We start from the raw sequence: 25980 nt of genomic DNA on the forward strand, positions 1-25980 counted from the left end.
TGGGGGGCAGTTGCCCTCCCCTCCAGGGACCCCCGAAATGACGCCCCTGCTTATCAACCCATGCTTCTGACAGAGTTAAAGAACTTTCCTGAAGTCACGTGTCGCAGACGACACTGAGTTTAACCGAAATGATAAATGTAGGTCTAAGTCGAAGTAACCTCCTCCATTCGCGCACGGATTTGTATTTCAACCATAATACAACCGTGTCTCACAATGAATGGGCTAATTATACCTCATTTTAAACAAGTCACTACGAATTGTCTGTACGACAACTGTACTGACTAAAAACAACCACATTCAAGCATCGACGTCCAACGCTCCGCCCACTTTTCTGCAAGTCTTAAAGACCGGGTCTGAATGTGAATGGGGTTCCTTAGACTTTCCTGTTGAATCGATGGAGTCCAGATAAGCAATGGCTTCCACGCCCAAGTTGGTGGCGACTATAAACTTTGCCCCTCTGGAATCGCTCTTGTCTCTGATAGCGTCTGTAAAATCATTTTTCAGATTAACATTATTGATGGTGGCGTTGTGTGTGTGTGTGAGAGAGAGAGAGAGAGAGAGAGAGAGAGAGAGAGAGAGAGACAGACCTTACCTAACCTTACTTCTTGGGGTTATTCTTAAACACATCTACGCTCACTCCTGATATAGACGTTGCATTGTCGATGCTGGTGCGTAGTAGATTAATGTCCTGTGTGCTTTCCTTAGTTTTCCTGGTATAGCTTTGGCCACTATTAATTTACCTCTGCTTGCTCTTTCTGATATTTTTAGCTCCATGATGTTTTTGGCAATTCCTTCTATCTGTTTCCATGCCCGTATTATCATGTAGCGTTCTCTTCTCCTTTCTAGGCTATGTAATTTTAAAAATTGTAGTCTTTCCCAGTAGTCAAGATCCTTAATTACTTCTATTCTAGCTGTAAAGGACCTTTGTACATTCTCTATTTGTGCAATATCCTTTTGATAGTGTGGGTACCATATCATATTGCAATATTCAAGTGGACTACGAACATACGTTTTATAAAGCATAATCATGTGTTCAGCTTTTCTTGTTTTGAAGTGCCGTAACAACATTCCCATTTTTGCTTTGCATTTTGCCATTATAATTGTTATTTGACCATTGCATAACATGTGCCTATTCAACATCACACCAAGGTCTTTAACTGCTTCCTTATTAGTGATTGCCTCGTTATTAGGTCCCCTATATGCATATAGCTTGTTTGTTTGTATGGTGCTTTTACGTTGCATGGAACCAGTGGTTATTCAGCAACGGGACCAACGGCTTTACGTGACTAACGAATCATGTCGAGAGTGAACTTTTATCACCAGAAATACACATCTCTCGCTCCTCAATGGAATGGCCGAGAATCGAACTCGCGACCACCGAGGTGGGACGTCAACACCATACCAACCACGCCACTGAGGCGCTTATATGCATATAGCTTTCCTTCTTTATCTCCATTATTTATTGATTCAAATTTATCAGAGTTAAATACCATCCTATTTACCTCTGCCCATTCATATACTTTGTTAAGGTCTCTTTGTAGCGCGTTCCTATCTTCATCACAAGTAATTTGTCTACTTATTCTTGTGTCATCGGCGAAACTACTCACTACCGCGTCCTTAACATTACTGTCTATGTCTGCAATCATAATAACAAACAGCAATGCAGCTAACACTGTACCTTGTGGCACACCGGATATTACCTTAGCTTCATCCGATTTCTCATCGTTTGCAATAACTATCTGTTTTCTGTTGTGTAAAAATTCTTTTATCCATCTTCCTACTTTGTCCACTATATTATGTTTTCTAATTTGTATGGTGTAGGTTATATTTGAAATACGGTTGAAAACATGTTTCCCAGACATAAAAGCTCTAAAGGTGACTGATATTTTGTTTTTGTATCTCAGAAAAAATGCTAAACTGCAGCAGAATGCAACCATTGGAGCGTCTTATCAATAATGATATAAAACTTAATTCTTGGAACACTTAAGCCAGAACATTTAATTCAGGTTGAGCTGAATTGAGCATGATATAAATATGTATAAATAGCAGGCCTACTTTTCTTTATATTCTACGTTGGCCCATTGAAAATTATAGTTAGGAAAGCCATCGTTCTATAGTCGCACAGCAGACTAGAGTTTGTTTAACTAGTCTCATTCATAGCCTGCTTAGCTGGAATAGGCCTAGTTATGGTAGTAGCGTATAGTAATATGCTTTGGGGAAATTAAATCTAAAGACTATAGCCTAGTGACATAAGGAATAGAAATATATATACACATTTTTCAATCAACAATTTCAGGACACCCAACAGCAAATTACTCGAAAAGTGGCAATTAAAGTAGATGTTGCCATATATTTGGCAATTCGATTTGATGCATTTTCACGAGGAACCAGGAACTGACGAGACTCTTGCACCAACATAGTCACCATGAGGTTAGTGAGACATTATCCTCATATTCAATTATTTATCCTTTGTGACTGTTTAAAGTTACATCATGATTTTTAAAGCATAGGCAGTCAAATCATTAAATGTGCTTTGGTAAGAGAATTCCCGATATATAACCTCTATAAGAAAAAAAATTACATGTATTTTGCATACTTGTTCTGGCCTAGACTATGAGTTAGTGAGATAGCATTGGTGAGTGGGTATCTGGCCATACAAGTGTGTGACTGGTATGCTGATTTCATAGCGACTGGCACAAACTGGTCAGTCTTTTAACGTGTATGGCGGCTATTGCCTAAGCGGACTGGAGTGTGCGCTAGTCAAGGCAGGACAAACCTGATGCCAGTCGAGTACGTGTAGAGGCCAGCCTTTATTGTAGACGCCAGTGGATCAGCAGTCCAGTGTCTATAGGCTACACAGCCAAGGTCATCAACAAAACATGGAAAAGCATAGGATTCAACTCAAAACGAACAGAATGAGGTGATTCAAGAATGAAATGTCCAGTCAATCAGGGAAACGTGAAATATACAGAGATTCCCAAAACTTTTTGGCAGTACTGAAAAGAAATCTGTAATTTTCACCTCAGAAATCAAACACTCAATTACATATCATCAACCCTCGCTGAAAATGGACTTCCATAGAACTGAAAACATTTCATCCAGTAGCTTATTCACAGTTGTCTCAGTGAAGTAGTCAGTGGCATAGGATACATTATAAGTCGTTCTCCCTCGAAAAGTCACCACAGCATGTAAACTGCTGTTGAGGGAATTATGTATACATGAAATTGAATCCATGGCCGTTATCTGAACGTGGTCTCCATTGTGATGGATTAGGGGAGTTACGTCCCCATGATTTGTCAGACTGTAATCATGAAGCGCTGGTCTAAATGTAGTTATGTAGTCGTAAGAAATTTGGTCAGCTTTTTCTACCATTTCTTGGGCGACATATTGCTTCATCGTCAACTTGTCACTCAGAGCGGAGTGCACGTCTTCATTAACTCTCCTGGAATAGTCCCAGAAGAGCTTTCTGCAAGAATCATCTACCACTGAGATGTAGGACATGGAAGATCTGAAAGGCCCAAGGTGAAATGTGTTGGTTGGTCTCATGTACCGACGGTAATCTGTGTACAGGTTGCAAGATACCTCACAGACATCTTTAGCAAATCCTTTCTCCTCAACAAGGTTAACAATGGCTATGTTCAGGGCAGCCATCAGAGCACTATTAATTGTCACCTTTTCCATCTTACACCTCTGAAGTAGTTGGTCAAGAAATTTGGACCCCATCACCCTCTGGATGCTCTTGGTACAGGGTCTTGCTTCAGTTGGCCTTGGAAACGCCTGGAAGAAAAGTGGCACTTGATCAGGCTTGGGTCGAGTTCTCAAAATGGCTTCAGTGAGGTGCTTGTCATTTGCCAGACTGTCCTTAATCTGGGTAAGCAGCAAAGAAACTTCATCGTTGTTGGTAATGGGAACAATCTCCTCGTCGCTGACGGTTCTTCCAGCAGCTAAGTCGTCCAGTATCACTGCCATCCATTTTATGATGTAAGAAAAGCTTGTGCCATCACATATTCCCATGTGGCCCGAGCCGACAAAATCGTATTGGTGGGGAAAGTGTTTCTTGACCTCTGGAATGAGGCAAGGGGCACTGGGCTTGCGACGAATAACCCTGAATGTTGCTTGTGTAAGTCCAGGATCTTTAAAACCAACCTTTGTTGCCTGACTTACAACGTCAACCACATTGCCATCTTCTAGAACCTAGAACATTACAGTTTTCAAGATTAGAACTTGAATAAGATAAAAGAAAAATATAAAGATTATTGCTAGAAGGGCAAATGAAACTGTTAATCCTACTTGCCTGGAAATTTAACTCCAGGTTCGGTGGCTGACAATACCATAGTTCTCCTTTGTAGGGCAGGAGGCAGACACCAAGCCATGGAATCTTCCTAAGTGAAATAAGCATGTGAGACTTATTAAATTATTGTAGACATTAAGTCAATGCAATTCATTTCCAGAATGGAACTTCCTCTTCACTCTGTTTTGTTCTTACAATTCAGTCTGTCTTTATAAAAAGGTTTATCTAAGTTACAAGAGATGTATAATACATAATTTTTCACAGTGACCAAGTTTTCTTAAGCAGGTGTGCCCAATTAAGTCTCTTCACAGTTATAAAAGAATTAATAGGAAGAGACAAAAATATAATACTCTAACAAGACGTCATAAAAACACTAAGCAACTCTACAACTATGTCTAATTGGCCTGGAATCTTCAAATGCAATGTGACGTTTGCAGTTTATGGTAGCTAAATGTTATATTAGTAGAGTTGCTTAGTGTTTTTATGACGTGTTGTTAGAGTAGTTTTTTTTTGCCTCTTCATTAACTGCCAGATCTTAAGCCTAACTGTGTTCCATTGTCTGTCACACCAGATCCTCCCCTACACTTTACTGTTTGGCTCCATATAAGTCTAATCATCAATTGTCAATCTCCAGAGTCCCTAGGCTCTTCAGGAGATTGTTTTTCAATCAACCATTAAGTCTATTCACTGATATTCTTTTCACTATGCTTTCCACAACCATTTGCAGTAATCTTCCAAATTTTATCAGTCTTGAAGAGCCTCTAAAAGGTTAAAATCAACGGTATTTTTTGGAAATGGACCACCAACCTGTGAAGGTGTTCGACAGCCTCTCTGAATAAGTCTGGACTCAGCGGTTTGGTGCTATTAAAAGTCACACTGTAGCCCCCAACTCCATAACCCTTATCATTGGCTCTGTGTACCTCCTTGGTCCCATCACTGGCTCTCCACAACCACTTGATGTTGTCTGTACTCTTCCATCTGTCCAAACATAAAGGAAGAATATTCATGTTTACTATCTGTTTAGCTATATGATAAGAATTCTTCATTGGAGACAGTTTGTATACTGGGGATCCTGCTATTTGTTATTTAAAGGCATAAATTTAGCAGCATTTGGTGTATTATTTGAATCAAGTGATAAGATCTTGCTGCTTGCGTACAATAAGTTAGAGGATTAAATAATAAGCTGATCACATTTTAAGCTTGCGCTATCTTCGCAAGTAAACGTCAAAAGTCTGGTTCTTTAGTGATACAATTTTTTTAATAACTCTGAATGGTAGATATGCATCAATTTAACATAGTCTTCTTTTTCCTACAGTGATTGAATGTGTCTGACAGTTAGACAGAAAGTCTCAACAAATGTCAGCATTAAAATTCTAGTGGTTGCATATGTCAGACACTTACATACAGACAGAAAGCGCTCCTTACCTTGACTGAAAAATATTAGGAGAAACTGAGGCAGAGCCAACTATCCACAGCTTTCCAGTTATTCTCTGGAATGTTGTACTTGCAAATACTGCTGACATGGCAAATCAAGATGGTTTCCACTCCAGGCAGAGGGAATATGATAACTGCAAGATTATTCTGAAAGTGAATGCGAGTTTGCCTGTTTAGAGATCGAAGCAGCAGTTTGAACTGTCAAATGTTACATTTAGTCTTCATCAAAGGCTTTGAACACCAAACATTTATTTGTGTTAGTTGACTGTTGCCATTAAGTTTCAGACGAGTGTTCAGAGCGCATGTACATCAAATCCACCACTAAGTTCCTCATATCTATTGTCATGGGTGCAGGTCCATAATCAGTTAGGATGAAGAAGGTGCTTAAGATGCTGCATCTACAGACAGAGTTTAACTGAATTTCATCACTAAATACAGCACAAATATATAAATATTAATTTTAAAGTAAACAGATTGGTGGTAACTTTTTCTGGAGTAGGTCTTTGGTTATGTTTTGCTAGGCAAACAAAATTTTTGTCTTGTATTTCACTCGTGTAAAATCATAAACCCTAATACAGACACCTGAGATCCAACTTATCAGACATTTGGCCAGCCTATACTTTGAAGAAAAGTATCAGTTTTCAATTTCAAATATGAAAAATGATTAAGCAAACTGAACAATTGCCAGAGTAGTAGCAGTCTGAATGACATTTTAGATTAGAAAACATGAAACTCCGGGAAACGCATGTCAGAGTTTTCCACGTTTCTAATACTCGATACTAGATGCGCTGGCCATTATTGATGATATTGCCCACAGATTGATAGAATATTCATTTGTTAAGGAGAATAATGCACTCTCAAGTGAAGGTGTATGTTCCCTATGGCTGTCTGAGCCAAGATTGTTTCACTTCTGCTGTACCTCAAGATGCCTCACCTCTGTGGCATTCTCAGAACAGCATATCATCAGAGGGAATTCGTTTTACCAAGTATGGGCCACTTCCCAACCTTCAGCACTGTTTCTAGACATTATTATAATGCCCCTGGAACACTCTTGGTGCTATCTTCCTGCGCCTCTTTTCATCTGGATGTCAACCAAGCCTGTTTGCATAATAAACAAAATTGAATTGTGCAGATTAATCTACGTGTTTCTTGAGTTTTCTACCATAATTTGAGTTATTTTTCTTCTGTATTTTAGCCATTATCATTTGCTGACTGGCCCTTTGTCAAAAACTGCACAATTTTCTCCAGTATCTGTTCAAGACACACCTTCGAGCATGCTTAAGTAAACTATCTTCATGGTGGATGAGTAGTAATTCTGATTTTCCCCTCTCTCAGATGTTGTAATTCTACTTCAACACTCCATAAATGTTCGTCACATTTACAGAAACCACGTGATGGTGGTTCTGAGCCTACTGATAAAGGCGCATCTTGGTCAGGAAATGTACTCAGAACTCACAAGTTTACTAACTAAATTTTCCAAGCCCTTGTTCAAAAAACTGACAAAATTCCTTCTCCACAATGTTTTCTCATCTTGCCACTCATTTTGCATTCCTCACTTTTACTCACTCTCACTCACTCACTCCATTGGCTCTCAGGCCTCTTGGTGACCCACAGCCGCCTGCACCAGACCTCTGTCTCCAAGTTCTCCTGTTGAGTGCTGCATTGCCCCAGTTATTCTCAGTTTCCTCCACTCCCAGTTCTCTTAGATCTCTTTCCACATCTTCCCATCCTCATCCTCGGTCTCTCCCAACTGGTCGTCTCCCTTCTGTTGACCCTTCCATAACCATTTTTTAGACGTTCTTCCCTCTTCCATTCTAACACACGTCCTGCTTAACATATCCTCTGCGATCTTATGAATATAACCAGTTATGTATTAGGGTTTGTCTGCTTAAAATATCTTACTTCTTCATCGTGTCTTCATCTCCTTAAACCTTCATTTGCATCGTAGATGGGGCCTGTTATTCTACAAATAGTTTTTATAGAAAAAAAAAAACTGTACTCTCTGTACATTTTCAAATAATCTTTTCGTCTTCTTAGCATTACTTCTGCTAACCTTTGTTTGGATGGAGGCAGCTTTTGTTGGTTTGGTCGATCAGCTGATCATGACCCAGACTGTTAGAGAGATGCCAGGCACCAGATTTTTCTTCTTTTTTTCCTATTTATTGCTGGCTATTCCTCTCTTCCTGGTTTTCTCTAAAAGCTTGATAATACTCTTGCTTTTCCTTGGCATTTTCACAGTAAGATTGCCAAAGATTAACAGTGAAAATTCGTAAAAACAAGGAAGAAATCCATAGATAGGTGTGAGTTGGAACAGTCACACGACTTTCAACTAGACTCACGTCCGCTTACGATTATAGTAGATTCACATCAACCGTGCATTTGATGTCTAGGCCAGTCCCTTACAACGCTCCTGATTGGCTGTTGATAAGCCAATCACAGGGCTGGAAACTCTCAGTCTCTCTAGAGAGTTCACATAGGCAGGAAGTATGTTCCACCTCTCCTGAGGGATACTTTTGAAAGACGTATCCCTCAGGAGAGGTGGAACATAGATCCTACCCTTGTGAACTCTCGAAAGAGACTGAGAGTTAACAGCCCTGTGATTGGCTTATCAACAGCCAATCAAGAGCATCGTAAGGGACTGGCCTAGACATCAAATGCACGGTTGATGTGAATCTACTACAGTACGTATTGTCAACAGTGAGTCTTATTTCAAGGATACTTTTCTGTAGTTGCCATGTTACCAGTTTTCTGCTTGGGATAAAACACTCACAAAATGGAGAAATAAAAGGGAAATACTATATATATATAAATAGATATTGATATATATATATATAGAGATATATATATGTATAGTATATATATATTATATATATATATATATTATATATATATATATAATATATATCTATCTAGTACTTGTTAAGTCGTCACATGCAAACAAGAATTTCAATTCTCAAATATAATATTTTTATGATGTTTATCAAAATTCTTAAAAGTCTTCCATGATGCCAATATTTCAGTGGAGTGTTGCCAACATATTTGGGGATATATTTTGCATATTGTAGATATTTCTCATAATTTATCTCATTTTTGGGACTAAGACCGAACCTACTTTTTTTTAGGTCTAAAATATTCCTTATTTGATGAAGCACAAACTACCTCGCCAACGGTTTGATATCGTATATCGTACTGAATCATAATAATGTTAAATTACCTTATTATAGGTCTTTAATATTGTTTTCTTCTTCGTGAAACAGAACTATCGTGCTATAATGCGTACGATACCAACAGCTGGTATCGAATATCCGTATTAAACCATGATAATGACAGATTGGTCTGATATATATATATATATACGATATACGATGTCACCAGCTGTATAGGTATCGTACGTATAAAATGATAATTCTCTGCTTCAGTGTATATTATAATATATATATAGTAGATATATATATTAAATATAACAATTATCATATAGTATAATATATACATATGTATATATATATTATATATAATATACTATATATATTATATATAACAATAGAATATATATATCTATATATATATAGATATATATATATATATACACATACACGATATACGATGTCACCAGCTGTATAGGCATCGTACGTATATGCATGATAATTCTGTGCTTCAGTGTATATGTATATGTATGAATATATATATGATGTATATATATATATATATATATATATATATATATATATATATATATATATGTATATATATATGTATATGTACATGTATATATATATATATACATATATACTAAGGATTTTTAAGGTCAAATGACACTCATTTAAACAAAATGAAACAAACTGCTACTGGCAACTAAACCTACCCTCGTTCCGTTGCAGATCACTCTCAGGAGTTGGCTGAAAGAGTAAGCTAGGCAAAATAAACTCCCGTATTTACAAAAAATATATTTTTTCTTTTTATTTCCCAAAATTAACTAACATTAAAATGGAATAAAATTAATTAACTCTGCTTAATAAAATTCCCCCTTGGTTAAGCATATATGAAAATATATTAATTCCGAGGTTAGAGCGAATTAGATATTAAAGGACATTTGTAGTTCGATATATGTATATGAATCACGGTAATGTGATAGAAATTATATATATATATATATATATAGTAATATATATATATATATATCTATATATATATATATTATATATATATATATATATTATATATCTACTGAAGCACAGAATTATCATACAATACGTACGATACCTATACAGCTGCTGACATCGTATATCGTACGAGACACAATAATTACCGTACGTGAATGGCTACTCTTCAATTCGTAGCTTGTCGTGGGAACCTGTTTCAGATTTCACAAAACAGACGTAAGATCGTTTGTGTGTTTATCGAGGTGTATGTTCATGAGTTCGTTCGATCAGATCTTTCCTAGATAGTGACCCACACCGGTTTGAACCCCCTATGTATCCGCCATTACGGCGTATTTAGTAGAAGCCGTTGGGGGGATTACCGTAAAAACATGAACACAAGACTATGAATCCCATAAAGATAAGGAATGACCTCCAAGCAATAATAGTCCTAGATAAATATAATGACTAGACCTATATCTTGGGCCAACTAACACTTGGTTATATATATATACTCGCAAGTGAACTTAAAAAATTATTATCACTGTATTGTATCATTGCAACGACATAATTACAATCACTTTCATAAAGAATATTTTGAAGCTACAAATGTAATAGGAAGCACCATGTAATATAACTATTCTTATTTTTTAGAGTAAAGTAAACTGGCAACGTATCCTGGACCTAGGCTAATGTACTGAACCATTTAATTTTACATGATTTAATTATCACTACATTATATAATTTCTCACTTTTATCGTTGTTATACACATTGTCATTCATTTAGGGCAGTATCAACTGACAACGAAATCATGAGCGCTTTCATCTATACCGGTAAACTAGACCTATGATTTTTACTAAGGTCTGACGTTATACGAATTGCAGTTATGAAATCATTAAAGCCCGTTCATTTCAAAAGTTTAAGTCACCGTAGTTGTAGAATAACCAAACTGATTATACAGGCACATTAATCATTTTCACATGCAAAAATTGCAATGTGTGTTGCTAAGCTGTAAAGTGCATCGCTGAAAAATAATTTGCTACCAAATGGCAGTATTAATGTATGCATACATTTCACAAAAATTTCAAGAATATATAATCAAAACTAGCAATTTAAGAATACTCTCTAGTATTATGAAAAAGAATAAATGTAGATTTTGTTGAGGACCAGATTGAAAATAATTTTGAAAAGGTAACTGAGGCTGGATGGAGCTGGAGCCAGCCAGTTCGTACGGCCAAGATCTAGTTTATATTCTAGGTCTTGGTTTGCACATGAATCAACGGTCAGCGTTATACATGTGATAAATATCCAAACGCATCCACAAATTAAAAAGGATAAAACTAATTATATTTTATGGATATTTGTGTGTGACTTATAAAATAGAATAGTAAAATATTGTCATAACTTATTATTAGATTTCAACTAGCATAAGCTTTTTAAGTAAAAAGCGTGGAAATTTTTATGTTTGGATTCCACACTCCACACCTAATCACAATGTGGACAAGATAAGCCGTATTAGTGACGTTATTTCCACACTTCGGCAGCCCCGTAATCCCCATTAATTCCCATACTAGAGATTATATCTCATTCATTAGTTCTAACGGACGAATGAACACACGAATGCACGCACGTTAGTCTATCCTGATGTGCGTTCTCCCATTTCCCATGTACACTTCTCTAGCGCACATCAAGGTAAAGAGAGGAGATAGGTAAGTTCACTTCGGGGGTTGTTCTGGGACATTTAAATCCCTCACTTGGACGGCAGTTTGTCGGACTACAAGCTCTTCTTATTGTTTTCATCTATGTATGTGTATGTATTAGTAGGTGTGTGTGTATATATATATATTACATACTTATGAACGTTCTATATAACGTAATAAAGTTTACAGGACATAAAAAATGAAATATTTTTTAAGTAAGAAACACTTTTTTACAAGACCAACCTGAAAAAAACTTTACAGGACATGAAAGTATCTAATTTTAAAGTTAGAACCATTTCTTTACAAAACTGTTTACGTCACTGAAGACGACATTATGACCCATTTACAAGTCTCTGACATCACTTTAATCAATTAAGCCATTTCTTTTATTTTGGCCAGTCATATTTTATTTTATCATTTAGAACTCTTATTCTGAAAAGAAAATGCGACACCGTACAAAATATGGGTGACATTAGGAGAGAGAGAGAAAGAGAGAGAGACATACTTTTCAATATGGAGTGCCAAATACCGCACTGCTTCCCTTCCTGGTTTTAATGAAACTGTCTCCATACTGGATGTTGAGCAATGTTTCCATTTTCCTTCATTTCGAAAATAATTCGGTGCCTCGTAATTTTAGTTTATCTTCTCTTCTTTCTACAACAACGTTGATCCAATTGCCATTCACACTTTTCACCTTACACCCCAGAAGCTGATAGAGTGGGAATCTAAATGCTACGTAACCACCAATGTAACGAAGCCCCTCTCCATCAGCAACCTTTTCCAAAATTTTCGTCTGTTCCTCAAAATCCTGAGCATTTCTAGTTTCTTCAATTATGTCTTCATCTTCATCCATAGAAGCAACATCATGGCAGACAGAGAGTTCATTTTCCAATGGATTGATTCCCTAACATGTTGTCATTTGATTTTTTTTCTGGTTAGTGAACACTCCTTTAAGGACCCCATAGACGTTACGATCGCCGGATCCGGTTATCTGAATCGGAAGTGTCTGGGGTTATCGTCCGACCAAAAGTGGGCGGAGTCCGTCGGCCTCTCCGACCAACTCGCAACCTGCCGTTGCCAGGTTCGTGGCATTCAATGTAGTTCAGGTGACCTGAGGCCTCCACGTCTATGCTATGGCGTGATCTGAAGATTTACTTCAGTTTCAACGAGACGCTGAAGCGGCAACATGGCAGCTACGTCCGCAGATAATGAGTTCTGGGAGGAGTTCATTGAACGTCGTAGGAGAGGGAAATTAGGCTTATGATAAATTAGTTGGAAAATTGAAGGATGATATATATATATATATATATATATATATATATATATATATATAAAATGTTGCATCTTGCATAGTCTAATGGCATTTACGGTAGTTTAGTATACGGAAGGTCTATGATCCGTTATGCAGAATAGGCACTTAAACCTACGGTTCTGCAGCCAAGTAAGTGAAGTGTACATTTTTCAACTCTTGTACACAACATTTTTAGTTTATGCTTGGAACACTGAAATATTATTGAATATATTGTTCATCCAGACTTTTTATTTTTATTATTTTATGTATGGAAAATAACAATGCAATTTAAACAATAGTACATACGCACACACACACCAAATATATATATATATATATATATATATATATATATATATATATATACTAATGTGTGAGTATATTATGTATTTACGTATTGTGTTTGTATGCTATATCTGCACGTATTAGTGGCAATGTTGTTCAAATTACATTGCTATTTGTCGCACAAAAAATAAGTTTATGACAATACTTTCAATAATATTTAAATTTTCCTTGTTTAAATAAAGAATTTGGTGTAGAAAATATCTGAAATTTGTATTCTTACTTGGGTACAGAACCGTAGGTTTAAGCGCCTATTCTGCTTTAACGGAACTGTAGACCTACTGTACCTACACCAGGCCGTATACCATTAGAATATGAAAGATGCTGTGTATGCAACACCTTTGTAAACTCGTGTTGCGTAACTTGAATAATTCCTTTACATGTCTCTGGGATTATTATGCCCCAAGGAACGACTTGTAGCGTGTAAGCGAAGTGTGTCCAGCAACCTCTCGTACATTGATTTTGATTGTGTGTAGGTTTTTTATTTTTTTATGTAATAATTCCATGTCGGTCTGCTTCTCCAAAAATCGAACCAGTCACCAGGGTAAAGTTTCAATTAATTAAATAAACAATTGTGAGACAATTAATTTAATTTTTTCAACCATAGTTCAATTCTGGCTCTCCTTTGTCGCTGGGGGTTTCTGGTTTCAGCTGCAAGAGCGGTCTATAGCGTCATCACTGAGCGGAGCGGCCATGTCCTCACTCTACCAGGTTTCGGCAAACTGAAGTGAATCTGAACGTCTATGGGCAACACAGATGCCGGAGACAGAACGGAACCTGATCCGTCGGTCGTAACGTCTAAGGGGCCCTTTAGACTTACTGTAATCATGGCATGCATTGCTGGAATGGCAAGTATTCTCGATGAAGTGAAATTTCTTTCCCAAGAAGGTACGATTTCACTCTTATGTTTAAATGGAACTGCTGATGGATGATCATAGGAAATTCCCATTTGTCTAAAATAACCAAGCATATGTTTCTCTCCATCTTGATTAAGCGATTATGTTAATATGCATGCCACATTATACCTACTTTATAGCATACCATATACCCGAGGTAAAGACCGACATGAAATAACAAATCCTTTCTAGAACTGATAGCGACTTTTACTCTTGCACACACTCATTGTTTTTGCAGTGATTTCCTGTCCTCCAGTATTCTGTTTTGTTCACTCAAATTCAGTCCGTATGTAATTCTAGATCTTTTTGCATCGTATGGCGCCCTTCAATTGAACAAGTCGAGCCATGAGTCGGCAACCTTTATGAAGTCCGTAGTGCAATTCCAGTGCAGGTTTTCCAGAAGAGTTGGAGGCGCCTGGCTCTTGAGACGTCTGTATCTAACTGATGGTACATGTAATCCCAGAAGTTCCTGCTTGAATTCTCTTCTATATGAGCTTAATTCAAAATGCTTACTGCATATTTGGTGTGCAGAAGGACTGAAATCGTATTTACTTCGAAAGAGATGCATCCACTTTTGCTTTGTTTCAAGGTGTTGAGGGAAGGGAAAAATTAAATACAGTCCTTTTTTCTGCTATTTGAATAGCACCAAAATACTTCACAGATCACTTGATCACGAAATATATAAAACGTAATGCTATGTATGAATAAAGGTGATGCCACGGAGGAAAATGAAAAGAGGAGGAAATGCCCAATATTCGTCCTCCAATGGACCTCTTCTTGGAGCGGTTATTAAGGAAAGATAAAGTTTACAGTGTATGTAGCCAAGAAAGGCCTAAAATTTTAAACATACAGTTACGAAAAACTAACAGTTTGAGGTACAAACTATTCAGCAGTAAAATAACAATAAAACAAGAATAGTAGTTGAACAAATGAAAAATACCAAATATCAAATGAAACAGCATAACATACAGTACATATTAACAAGCGTATACTATATGATAGTTAATGTACTGACGTTTCATGACATGTAAGATAAAAGGATCTAATTTATACAAACCAGGCGATACATTAAAATTCTTTCCTTTGCTGTGAACAATGCAAGCTGTCTCTATCAAATTTCTTTCAAATTTCCTGTGCTCTTAAACAAAATCTTTGACGCGAGCCAGTCAAGCGGTACATTACACTTACTACTGTGAACACATAAAGCATTGCTTGTATTATTTGTTCGTATATTATATTTATGATTTAAAATGCGTTTTTCGAGTGGCTTCCCAGATTGTCTTGAATAAAAACTACCGCACTTGCATGGGATCTTTAATATATGACTCTATTATTTTCCGGACTATTATGAATTAAAGTTTTTCCAATGGTGCACCCAGCAGGTAGTATGATATGTGTTGGTGTAACGGGACCTCTGTAGTGAGTGTTGTGGCATATAAAATCTTTGGGAATTGGATGCCATAGGAATAAAGGACTTTGACTCCTCACCAGAGGAGAGAAGAACGGTTGAACAGTTTGAGCAGCAGTCTGTTCATAAGGTTAATAACCAGTATGTTGTAAGTCTGCCATTTAAGTCAAGTTGCAGACCTCCTACAAATTATCATATAGCACTTGGACAATTGAAGTCCTTGATGGGGAAATTCATTAGTGATCCTCTACTTTGGCATCATTATAGTAGTATTTTGTCTGAGTATTTGAGTTTAGGATTTATTGAAAGTATTTCACCATCTGAACCAATCAAAGGTCTCTATTTGCCCTATCATCATGTAAAGAAGGACTCGAGTACAACCCCAATACGTACTGTATTGAATGCCTCTTTTAAAAGGTCTGGCACTTATTCCCTAAATGAATGGTGACTTACAGGACCATCTTCGACCACTAAGTTGTTTGAATCACTTCTTGCATTTAGAACCAATCCTTGGGCAGTTATTTCAGACATAAGCAAAGCATTCCTCAGGATTGGGATTGATGAATCATCCGGAGATTGGTGTCGATTCATTTGGATGACAGACCCCACAGACCCATTTAGTATTGTATCATACAGATTTAAAGTTGTATGTTTTGGTGCTTATTGTTCACCTTTCCTTTTACAAAGTACCTTAAATTATCACTTAAACAACCATTCACACCCCTTGGCAAAATCTCTGATGTGCTTTTATGTAGATAATTTTCTATGTACTTATGAGAATGTTGAACAAATGTTAACTGACTACCCTGTTATTAATGATATATTAGAGCAGGGAGGTATGCCACTACAGGAATGGACGTCAAACAGTGCACAATTTAATTAATATACTTGTGCAGAGAAATTGGTAAATACCGAATGGTGCAACTTCAGTTTTAGGAATTAACAGGAACAATTTCTTCAGATGTATAAATGTTGAAACCCTGTAGTGTGATGACTCATCAGTCACCGAACGTTCTATTTTGTCATGTGTAGCAAGTGTCTTTGACCCATTGGGTTTGGTCTCCCCTGTAGTAATTTTAGGGAAAATATTTATTTCAGATTTGTGGAAAGTAAATTTGAAATGGGATGAACCAGTCAACCCAGAGATTATTGAGAGATTTAACAGAATTAAAGAGCAATTTCTTGCAGTTTCTAGCATAGAATTACCTAGATTTACTGTTTTCCCAAGAAAATGTCAGCTGCATATATTTTGTGACACTTCACAAAAGGCCTTTGGTGCTGTTGCATACTCAGTTGATTTGAGTTCCCATACCGGAAATTTGTTAGTTAGTAAAGCTAGAGTTTGTCCCCAAAAGAAGCTAGCCATGCCAAAATTGGAGTTGACATTCGTAAATATTGGTTGTAAACTGGCAAACACTTTGATGAAGCAGTCATCTCTTAAATTTCAATCTTGTTTTATTTGGAGTGACAGTGAAGTCACTATAGCACGAATCAAAAGTGATAAGTGTCAAGACCCTTATGTGAGAAATAGGGTTAAAGAAACTAGAGACTTAGCATTTCCCATTCTGTGTGTTAGCTCTAGGTAGAACCCAGCTGACCTTTTGTCAAGAGGTAGTGATATTAAAATATTGCCTACTTCTTTGTGGATGTATGGACCAGACTGGTTGATTAGTGAAGATTATTATCCTCAAAAGGAGTATTTAGCTAATATGTCATTGAACGTGAGTGTTAATGAGATCATTGCTGAACCAGGCTGCCTCCCCCTGTAATTATTGAATTTGACTGTTAATATAACTTAATTAAAGTAAAGCGAGTGATGCTTTTAGTCCTGAAATTTATTAGTATAATAACTGGTTATCAATTTCCACTTGATCCACTACTTTACTTATTAAGGTTGACACAGCAGCAACATCATCCTACTTTAGTCGCGGATCTTTTTGACAGTGATCTAAAAGTTTCAGCTGACATTAAGAATTTTGCTTTTCAGTTAAATTTATATGTGGGTCAACAGAACTTAGTGCGCACCAAGGGACGTATCCAGTATGCTAACTTTAAGGAAACTGCAAAGTTGCCTTATTTACTCCCACCTCAAAGCCACTTGCTACTTTTATAATAAGATATTGAACTTCCGGGTTTTTAGGCCGCGCCAGAGGTTGCCACAGTAGTATATGCAAGTATTCAACCCATTATGCATTGCATAACCCATATTTTGCATATATGAAAGGCATTGAACTTACGGGTTTTTAGGCCACGCCTAGTGTATTGAAACCATATTTTAATAAGATTTCTGCTAAATTTAGGAAGGAAGTAATTAAAGGCAAGATAATTTCATGGCAAAAATACGTGTCAAGCATATCAGATAATACTTCTATGCAGAAGGTGAGGCAGAAACACTTTTACCAGTCATTGTCAGCCCATCATGGAATTCACCCGCCTTTCCACGATTCTTCACTCACTTCCAGAAGTCAAGCCAGTTTTCCGCAAGTTTGAAAAAGAACTGAACAGACTACACCGGCTGAAAAACCAAAAACACTTTTTGGAAGAATGCCTCAAAGAACAAGTACTTCCAAAAATGTACGGATTCGGGAGATGGACTCTGCAATCAAACCCCTTCCTCTCTACACACAAGATTTTCCTGGAAGAAAGAATCACCAATACGAGAAACGACATCTTCGTGCTACGCAGAGTGATATATGGAACTCAATCTAATCTTCGCCTCCTCACTACGGACCACGTATACAGGGTATGCTGATTTCATTCTGTTCCGACAAATTGCTGCCTATAATAGCGTGACTCATTCCAACAGACTTTTACGCCAAGTTAAATAACCTATAGATAATAGCGCATGGAATAATCTTGAACAACAAGACAAAGTTTTAAACTTATCCAACACCCCCCTTACTGTAAATCACATTTAGTTTTAAATTTAGGCTTATCCTTTGCCCTAATGCCAGACCGCAAAAACAACCTAGACTTCATAGTGGCTTTTGATAAATTCATATCTGACAAAAACTACAGCCGTGAAGAGATATGTTTAAAAGGAGTGTTACTAAATGCTTTAACTGACCTTCATAAGAAATATCCTGTTCCCCGCAGATTCATGATAGCCATCCACTCGCTAAAAAAGTTAGATGTTATAATAAGTAGATCCGACAAAGACGGCAAAATTGTAATAATGGACAAAGACTTCTACCTCGACAAATCAACCAGCTCCTTAGCGACACAAATACTTACGAAAAACTGACGAAAAATCCCCTCCAGAACGTTCCCACAGAATTTTTTCGGAAAGTAAGATTAATTGGCCAAGACAAAAAGAGTATTCCCAAAACTCACAAAGACAATCTTCCATTCAGACCTATCGTTCATGCACCGGAGCTTTCAATTACAAAATTTCTAAATGGTTAGCTGGCCTCCTTTCTCCTTTTTTAGGCACTTTTTCTCCCAGTCACATCAAACATTCGGAAGACTTTTGTCACAAATTCAGAGAAGCACATATACCACTTCACAACATAAAACTTTTAAGCCTTGACGTAGACTCCCTATTCACAAAAGTACCAGTACAGGACGTTCTTCAGTTTTTAAGGGAAAATTATCCCCTATTCAGATCATTTCCCTTTGGCACTTGACAAAATAATAAAGTTAGTTGAATTATGTGCATCTAATAACGTATTTTCATTCGGGGAATCATTCTACAAGCAAAAATTCGGTGTAGTATATGGGTAGTCCTTTAAGTCCTATTTTAGCCAATCTGTACATGGCATACTTTGAAACTACAGTAATAAATGCAATAAAACCCAAAAACATGCTGTGGATGAGATACGTGGATGACATACTAACATTTTGGGATAATAAGTGGGGTAATTTTAATGAATTCCTCTCAAAATTAAACGCATTAGTGCCCAGCATCAAATTTAAAGTTGAATGGGAAACAGACAACAAAATTCCTTTTCTTGATGTTTTAATAATCAGAGACACGACAGAATACAAATTTACCATATACAGAAAACCAACGTTCTCACTTTCATATATTCACTACTTTAGCTATCATGACAATACTATCAAGATAGGTAGCTAGCAACCTATTCTTAAGAGCCTTACGAATTTGTTCCCCAGATTTCCTGGAAAAAGAATTTGAACTAATTCGCAAGCAACTTTCATCTTTAAAGTATCCTGACCATATAATTGAGAAAGCAATTCAAAAAGCAAACGTAATTTCCTACCGACCCCCTAAAGACAAGACCAGAGACACACCCAACAATAAAATAAAAATTCCCCACCTGGAGACGATTAAGAGAGTAACTCACACCCTTGGGAAATCCAACCCTTTTGCATTACCTACCCAAATACCTTAGCCAAATCCCTGATTAACGTCCAACAAAAGAAAACAAAGCGCCCAAAGACTCTGGGTATATGAGATCCCATGCCAGGACTGTGACCAATCTTACATCGGATTTACAGGTAAATCACTTCCCCAGAGATTAATACAACACAAACGGTCAGTTAGGTATGGACAACAGAACTCGGTTATTTTCAATCATATAAATGAACATAACCATAGAATAAACTGGAATATGTCACGTGTAATTTATAGCAGCAACTGCCGGTACAAGAGTCAAATGATGGAATCGGCCTTAATAACAGAGAAGAAGCAGGTAATGAACATCTCAAAAGGGAATTGGACATCGGACATCGTCGACGCAGTGTTCATTCAACCAACGCTTAAGAAGATTAAAGGAAGATTATCAGCGGGGGTGACCTAAATTGGCTTACTTGTGGACGAATCTCTTGGTATAATACCACCTTTTCTGTAAACTTTTCTCATTCATATACCTGAAGAGAGAGACAGCAGTCTCTGAAATATAGTACTTTTCTCTCTACATTTTGGTGTTTTTATGGGCTCCTTTTATTAGATGGAATTCTGTTGTTACAGAACACTTTTACCAGTCATATATATATATATATATATATATATATATATATATATATATATATATATATATATATATATATATATATACATATCATTCATACAATCGTTCTGCATATGGGGCTCTTTAGTAAAGACGAAAGCGCTTGGATTTTTGCCTATCTTTTTTCCTGTGGTGTTTGCTTATTTAATGAAGTCACGTACATCTACTGTGATTAATTAAAAAGAAAGAAAAATAAATATATTATATATATATACATATATATATATATATATATATATATATATATATATATATATATATATATATATATATATATATACACACCCATACGTACGTGCACACACGCGCGCACGCACACACACATAAATATATATATATATATATATATATATATATATATATATATATATATATATATATATATATATATATATATATATATATATATATATATTTATATATATATATATATATATCGAGCTACAATGTCCTTTAATATCTAATTCGCTCTACCTCGGAATTAATATATTTTCATATGTGCTTAACCAAGGGGGAATTTTTTCTCGATAATAGACTTGCCCGGACCAAGGCGCGAACTCCTGGATCCTTTCAAATCCAGGAACGTCAGTGTAGCTCGATATATGTATATGAATCACGGAAATGTGATATGACTTATATATATATATATATATATTTATATATTTATATATATAGTATAATATACATATATATATATATATATATATATATATATATATATATATATATGTTATATATATATACACATATGTATGATATATATATATATATATATATATATATATATATATATATATATATATATATATATATATATATATATATATGCGTGCGTGTGTGTGCACGTGCTTATGGGTGTGTACACACACATATATATATATATATATATATATATATATATATATATATATATATATATATATATGTATATTTATATATTTTTTTTCTCTCTTTTCTTTTTAAGTAATGACAGTAGATGCATGTGAGTGACTCCATTAAATAAGCGAATACCACAGGAAAAAGATAGGCAGAAATCCAAGCACTTTCGTCTTTAGTAACGATTGTATGAATGATTGTCTGTATCGTTCGCAAAAACATTGTGTATGGGCTTGTCTGAATGCATGTTCTAATACACGAATGAATGAAAACACAAACGTACAAACATCACGTGTTTCAGTTTTCCAAAGAGATCATTTTTGAGAGCGCTGGAAACAAGCATTTCGTCGTCGTCGATTATTGCAATTGTTAATTAATGCTAAAATGCTGATGGGTAACTGGGCAAACGGAAGCAACCCATATTCTTGGATTTTGTCGTATCAGCTATCTATGAAAAAATATATTATTTGACATAGGAGGTTATATAATGGTGGCAATAGTGCATGATTTAGGATTCTGCAATGTTAGGTTGTGGAAAACAATTGGGATTAACCCTTTACATAAAAAAAAAACTCTATACAAAACCCAAGTGCAGACAAACAGATATTTCTTTCTGCAAATGTTCCTTATTAAGTCAAATGAGTCAGGAATAACCTTCTATATTCTGGGTTCATGTTCTCAGACGGGGATAGAATTTCAGATCATCCGTTGAAAGAAAAGGTGGTAAAATCTAAAACAGAATATGGACTGGCTGACAAAATAGGACAGGTTCACTTATGAAACGTTCAGGGGTCAATGGATTGCCAGAAAAGAAACTTCTCTATCAGTTTCAAAAAGGGATCATTCCGTCTTATAGTCCTGTTTGAAATGCTTGAGACGTCTTATGAAGTCGATTATATCCTAACATGAGGCTCAATCTGGAGCATTTAATTGTTTGTATTAGGCAGATGAGCTGGCCACATGATCATCCCAGTGCAGTAAATTTTAAGTAACAGACTGAAAAAAATATTTATGGAAAGAAGCAGCCCTGACCAGGGAAAAATATATTAGTACGAAACGCAATGAAAATCAATACTACCTGTCTAATACATCAGTGTCTAAGGCTTCGTCTATTTACACCGGAAAACTGCAGACAGAGAACGAGAAATTGCTTTAGAAATGTGTCTCACTAGTCTCATTTTAAGAAATACTGAATTGAATCAAGATTCATGGATGGAGGAAAGTGATGAGATTTTTAAAGTAACTGAAACAGGCAAACCGAATGAAATATTTGCAAGTTGACTCAGTTCAGTTATGTCAACGAGGAAGAATCTTGGAGATATATCATGTATATAGGAAGCTATTTAGTTCATGAAAGGAAAGTGAATCTCAGAGAGAGGAAAAATAATTTAGTAGACAGACACACGGACACACAGACAGAGGACGCATTTCTAGAGACTGTGTTATTATATATTTTACTTATGAAATGATTCTCTCTCTCTCTCTCTCTCTCTCTCTCTCTCTCTCTCTCTCTCTCTCCTATATTAATTTTTCAATATACATTATTTTTCAGCTACGTGCTATTTCTGTTAAGAGGAAAACTTAACCTTTCTGTTTCAAATATTGTACTCCCTAGGGGGTAGTGTCGTCAGTCCACCTCATGCTCTGCACTGTAGGCATTACTGAAGATTCTTTGCAGCGTGCCTTCCGCCCCTTACTGCAACCCCTTTCTTTCCTTTTACCGTACCTCCTTTCATATTCCCTTCATTCCATCTTACTTTCCAACCTCTCCTAACACTTGATTAAGCAGTGCAACTGCTTTGAGGTTTTCCTACTGTTACACCTTTGTAAACTTATACTATCAATTTCCGTTTAAGCGCTGAATGACCTCATAGGTCCCAGTGCTTGGCCTTTGGCCCAAATTTTATATTCAATCAATCAGTCAAATATTGAACAACAACAAATCGTTATAAATCTTGTGATCACTTTCCTTCCTTCCCACAGCAGTTTGCATCTACGTTTCTTCTTCTTCTTCTTCCGATAGGAATCGTAAGAAGAAGTAGGAAAACAGAGCGATAAGTCAGGGCAAATGTTCCTCTCATCTCTCCCGGACGCAAATCCAGTGACAGCGCCGTTTAACTCGTTCGAATTTCCACATTTCAGACTGGGGAGGACTTAGCTGTGTCTCCACTTGTTTGCTGCCTCCATTAATATCCTCTGATCAGTCTCGTGGATGGATTGAATAAGTGGGTTTCATGGCTACGAAAATCTGATTTCGATATCAGGTCCCCGAGTCGGTTTTCATGAGAGCGGAGTTAAAACCTGTTTGGGTGGAGATCTGGCCGTGAAAGTTCACTTACGGCTTTGTCCTTTCTACAGGAATGGGATGGAACGTACTACAATTTAGGCCAAAGGCGAAGCGCTGGGACCTATGAGGTCGTTCAATGCTCCATGACAATTGAGAGTAAGTTTGTAAGGCGAAATAGGAGGAAAACCTCGTGGTTTCTCTATGAAAAATATTTACGAGAGCGTGGAAAGTAAGATGGAAGAAAGATAATAAGAACGGAGGTACAGTAAAGGCCATGAAAGGCATTGCAGCTAGGAGCTGAAGAGACACATAGGAGAACCTGAAGTAATGCTCACAGTGCACCGTGTGAGGCTCAGAGGCGGTAGAAGGCACTACTCTGCTACGATGTTTGTTTTATTGTTCCATTTATTTCTCTAATATTCCCGTTCGTCTGTCTGCCTCCGAGAGAAGCAATCAGTATTTGTCTCTCTCAGTCTTCTTACTTTTATCTCTCTTTATCTCATAACTTCTCCAAGTAAAGAAATATCAATGAACCTTTTGTTTATCTAGAAAATCATTTATTCATACGAATGTCTGCAAAAATTCGCTCATTACAACGGTTATTATTACATGGAAATCATTTTGTATTTTTACCATGAAACTGAGCTAATTAATTAGAACTTAAGGCTATGGCTGATAAATCCCATCCATAATTTCTTCCAAAGTAATAGGAATATTTCGATAATTTTTTAGTTTTGCTTTATATATTTCTGAGAATAAGTAATAAGCTTACTTGTTGCACAACCTACTGGAGGTTTTAAAGTTCTGTCACTTTTTCAGTTCTTACTCCGCGATTTCTTGAGAGAAAACTATAAAACATAATTCTGCAAATAAGGAAATAAAAACAAACAAACCTGGGTGTAAAAGTCATTTGTTTCTAGAAAAAAAAACTGCGTCGTACGACAATTATAGCGTCTATTTAAACTTCTCGCGCTGTTTTATTCAGCAATTCGTTTAATTATGCAACATCGTCTCAGTTATCTCCCCGAATACATAGTCGCTCTCTGGACTAAACAGCTTTATTTTCCGGAATCTCACCACGATGACGTCATGAGTGAGTGTGTTTGCGGTTTCTTTCGGTACGGGATGTTCACTGCTGTTTAAAACTCCAAAAGCAAATAGTTAGCGGTTTCATTCCGAGGTCCCCGAATGGCTATTTACATAAAACGATAAAGAACTCGGGGTTCAGAGAATGCCAGTGTTAAACCACGCTAAGAGCTTTTTGCAATGATTCTTTGGTTGGTTAATGTCTCTCTCCTTCTCTTAATATATATATATATATATATATAATATATATATATATATATATATATATATGTATATATATATATATATATCATATACATATATATATATATATATATGATATATATTAATATATATATATCTATATAATATATATATATATATATATATATATATATATATATATATATATATATATATATATATGTGTATATATAGATATATAGATATATATATACATACATATATATATATATATATATATATATATATATATATATATATATATATATATATATGAGAAATTTACTGGAAAGATTGGATGAAGGTAATGTGTATGTTTATTCGGGAGGAACAGATGGAACTAGTTGAGAGAGAGTAGCTATGACGTTAACAGCAACAGCAGAAAAAAGCGACTGTGGCGTAGAGAGCCATAGATTATTGCAGGCAAGGTTTCAAGCAAAACAACCCAATATAAATATTGTAGCGTGCTTTGCATCAACGAATGAATTCCATGGAAATAAAACATGAATTTTACATAGACCTGTGGAATTGCAGAGGAAATATCAGTTAAAGGTATGAGAATTGTTGTTGGTGTTATGAATACTTCAGTATTCATGGCAGTAGGAACAATGGAGATATGGAAAATTAATTGCTAGAGAAGCATTGGGAGGTGGTACAGCAGATGAATATGGCGTAGAATTTATCTCTTGTGCTGCAGATTTGGTGATTGGAGGCATTCTTGCCCAACAAAAGGGCTAAGATGAACACACACACGGACTTCTCTAGATGGCCGTCATAGAAACTAAATAGGTCACGTAGCAATTAATCAAGAAAGAGAGAAAGAGTAATGTGGAATGTTAAGCGCTACAGAGGAGCTGATGTCGGCAGTACTGAGCAACTAGTCATTGGCGCACTAACCCAAATTAACTGCACCAAACGAAAAAACTAAGCATGTAAATTTATTAGAGTAAGGTTTATTGAAAATGAAGGTCAAGAAATATTTGGTACTGAATGTTGATATAAATGTAACTGTCCGGAAATCATATTTTAGAAAGCAATTT

The 25980-nt window shown here is 36.2% G+C and overlaps 2 protein-coding genes across 2 annotated transcripts in view; both read right to left on the reverse strand.

The window, feature by feature from the left end:
- Positions 1-2552: 2552 nt before the first annotated feature.
- Positions 2553-4161, reverse strand: LOC135199201 (uncharacterized). The gene has a single exon (XM_064227074.1). It carries the CDS (start codon positions 4012-4014, stop codon positions 3052-3054), a length of 963 nt encoding a protein of 320 aa, XP_064083144.1. The 5' UTR covers positions 4015-4161; the 3' UTR covers positions 2553-3051.
- LOC135199203 (uncharacterized) overlaps positions 4161-25980 on the reverse strand; it is a 94187-nt gene continuing 72367 nt past the window's right edge. Inside the window, exons 2-4 of the mRNA XM_064227075.1 lie at positions 5717-5872; positions 5099-5269; positions 4161-4382 (exon numbers count right to left, since the gene is read on the reverse strand). Coding sequence (XP_064083145.1) covers positions 4169-4382; positions 5099-5269; positions 5717-5814 — 483 coding nt within the window. The 5' untranslated portion in view covers positions 5815-5872 and the 3' untranslated portion in view covers positions 4161-4168. The remainder of the gene's footprint in view (positions 4383-5098; positions 5270-5716; positions 5873-25980) is intronic.

The sequence above is a fragment of the Macrobrachium nipponense genome, chromosome 25 (assembly GCF_015104395.2).
Source record: "Macrobrachium nipponense isolate FS-2020 chromosome 25, ASM1510439v2, whole genome shotgun sequence".
NCBI lineage: Eukaryota > Metazoa > Arthropoda > Malacostraca > Decapoda > Palaemonidae > Macrobrachium > Macrobrachium nipponense.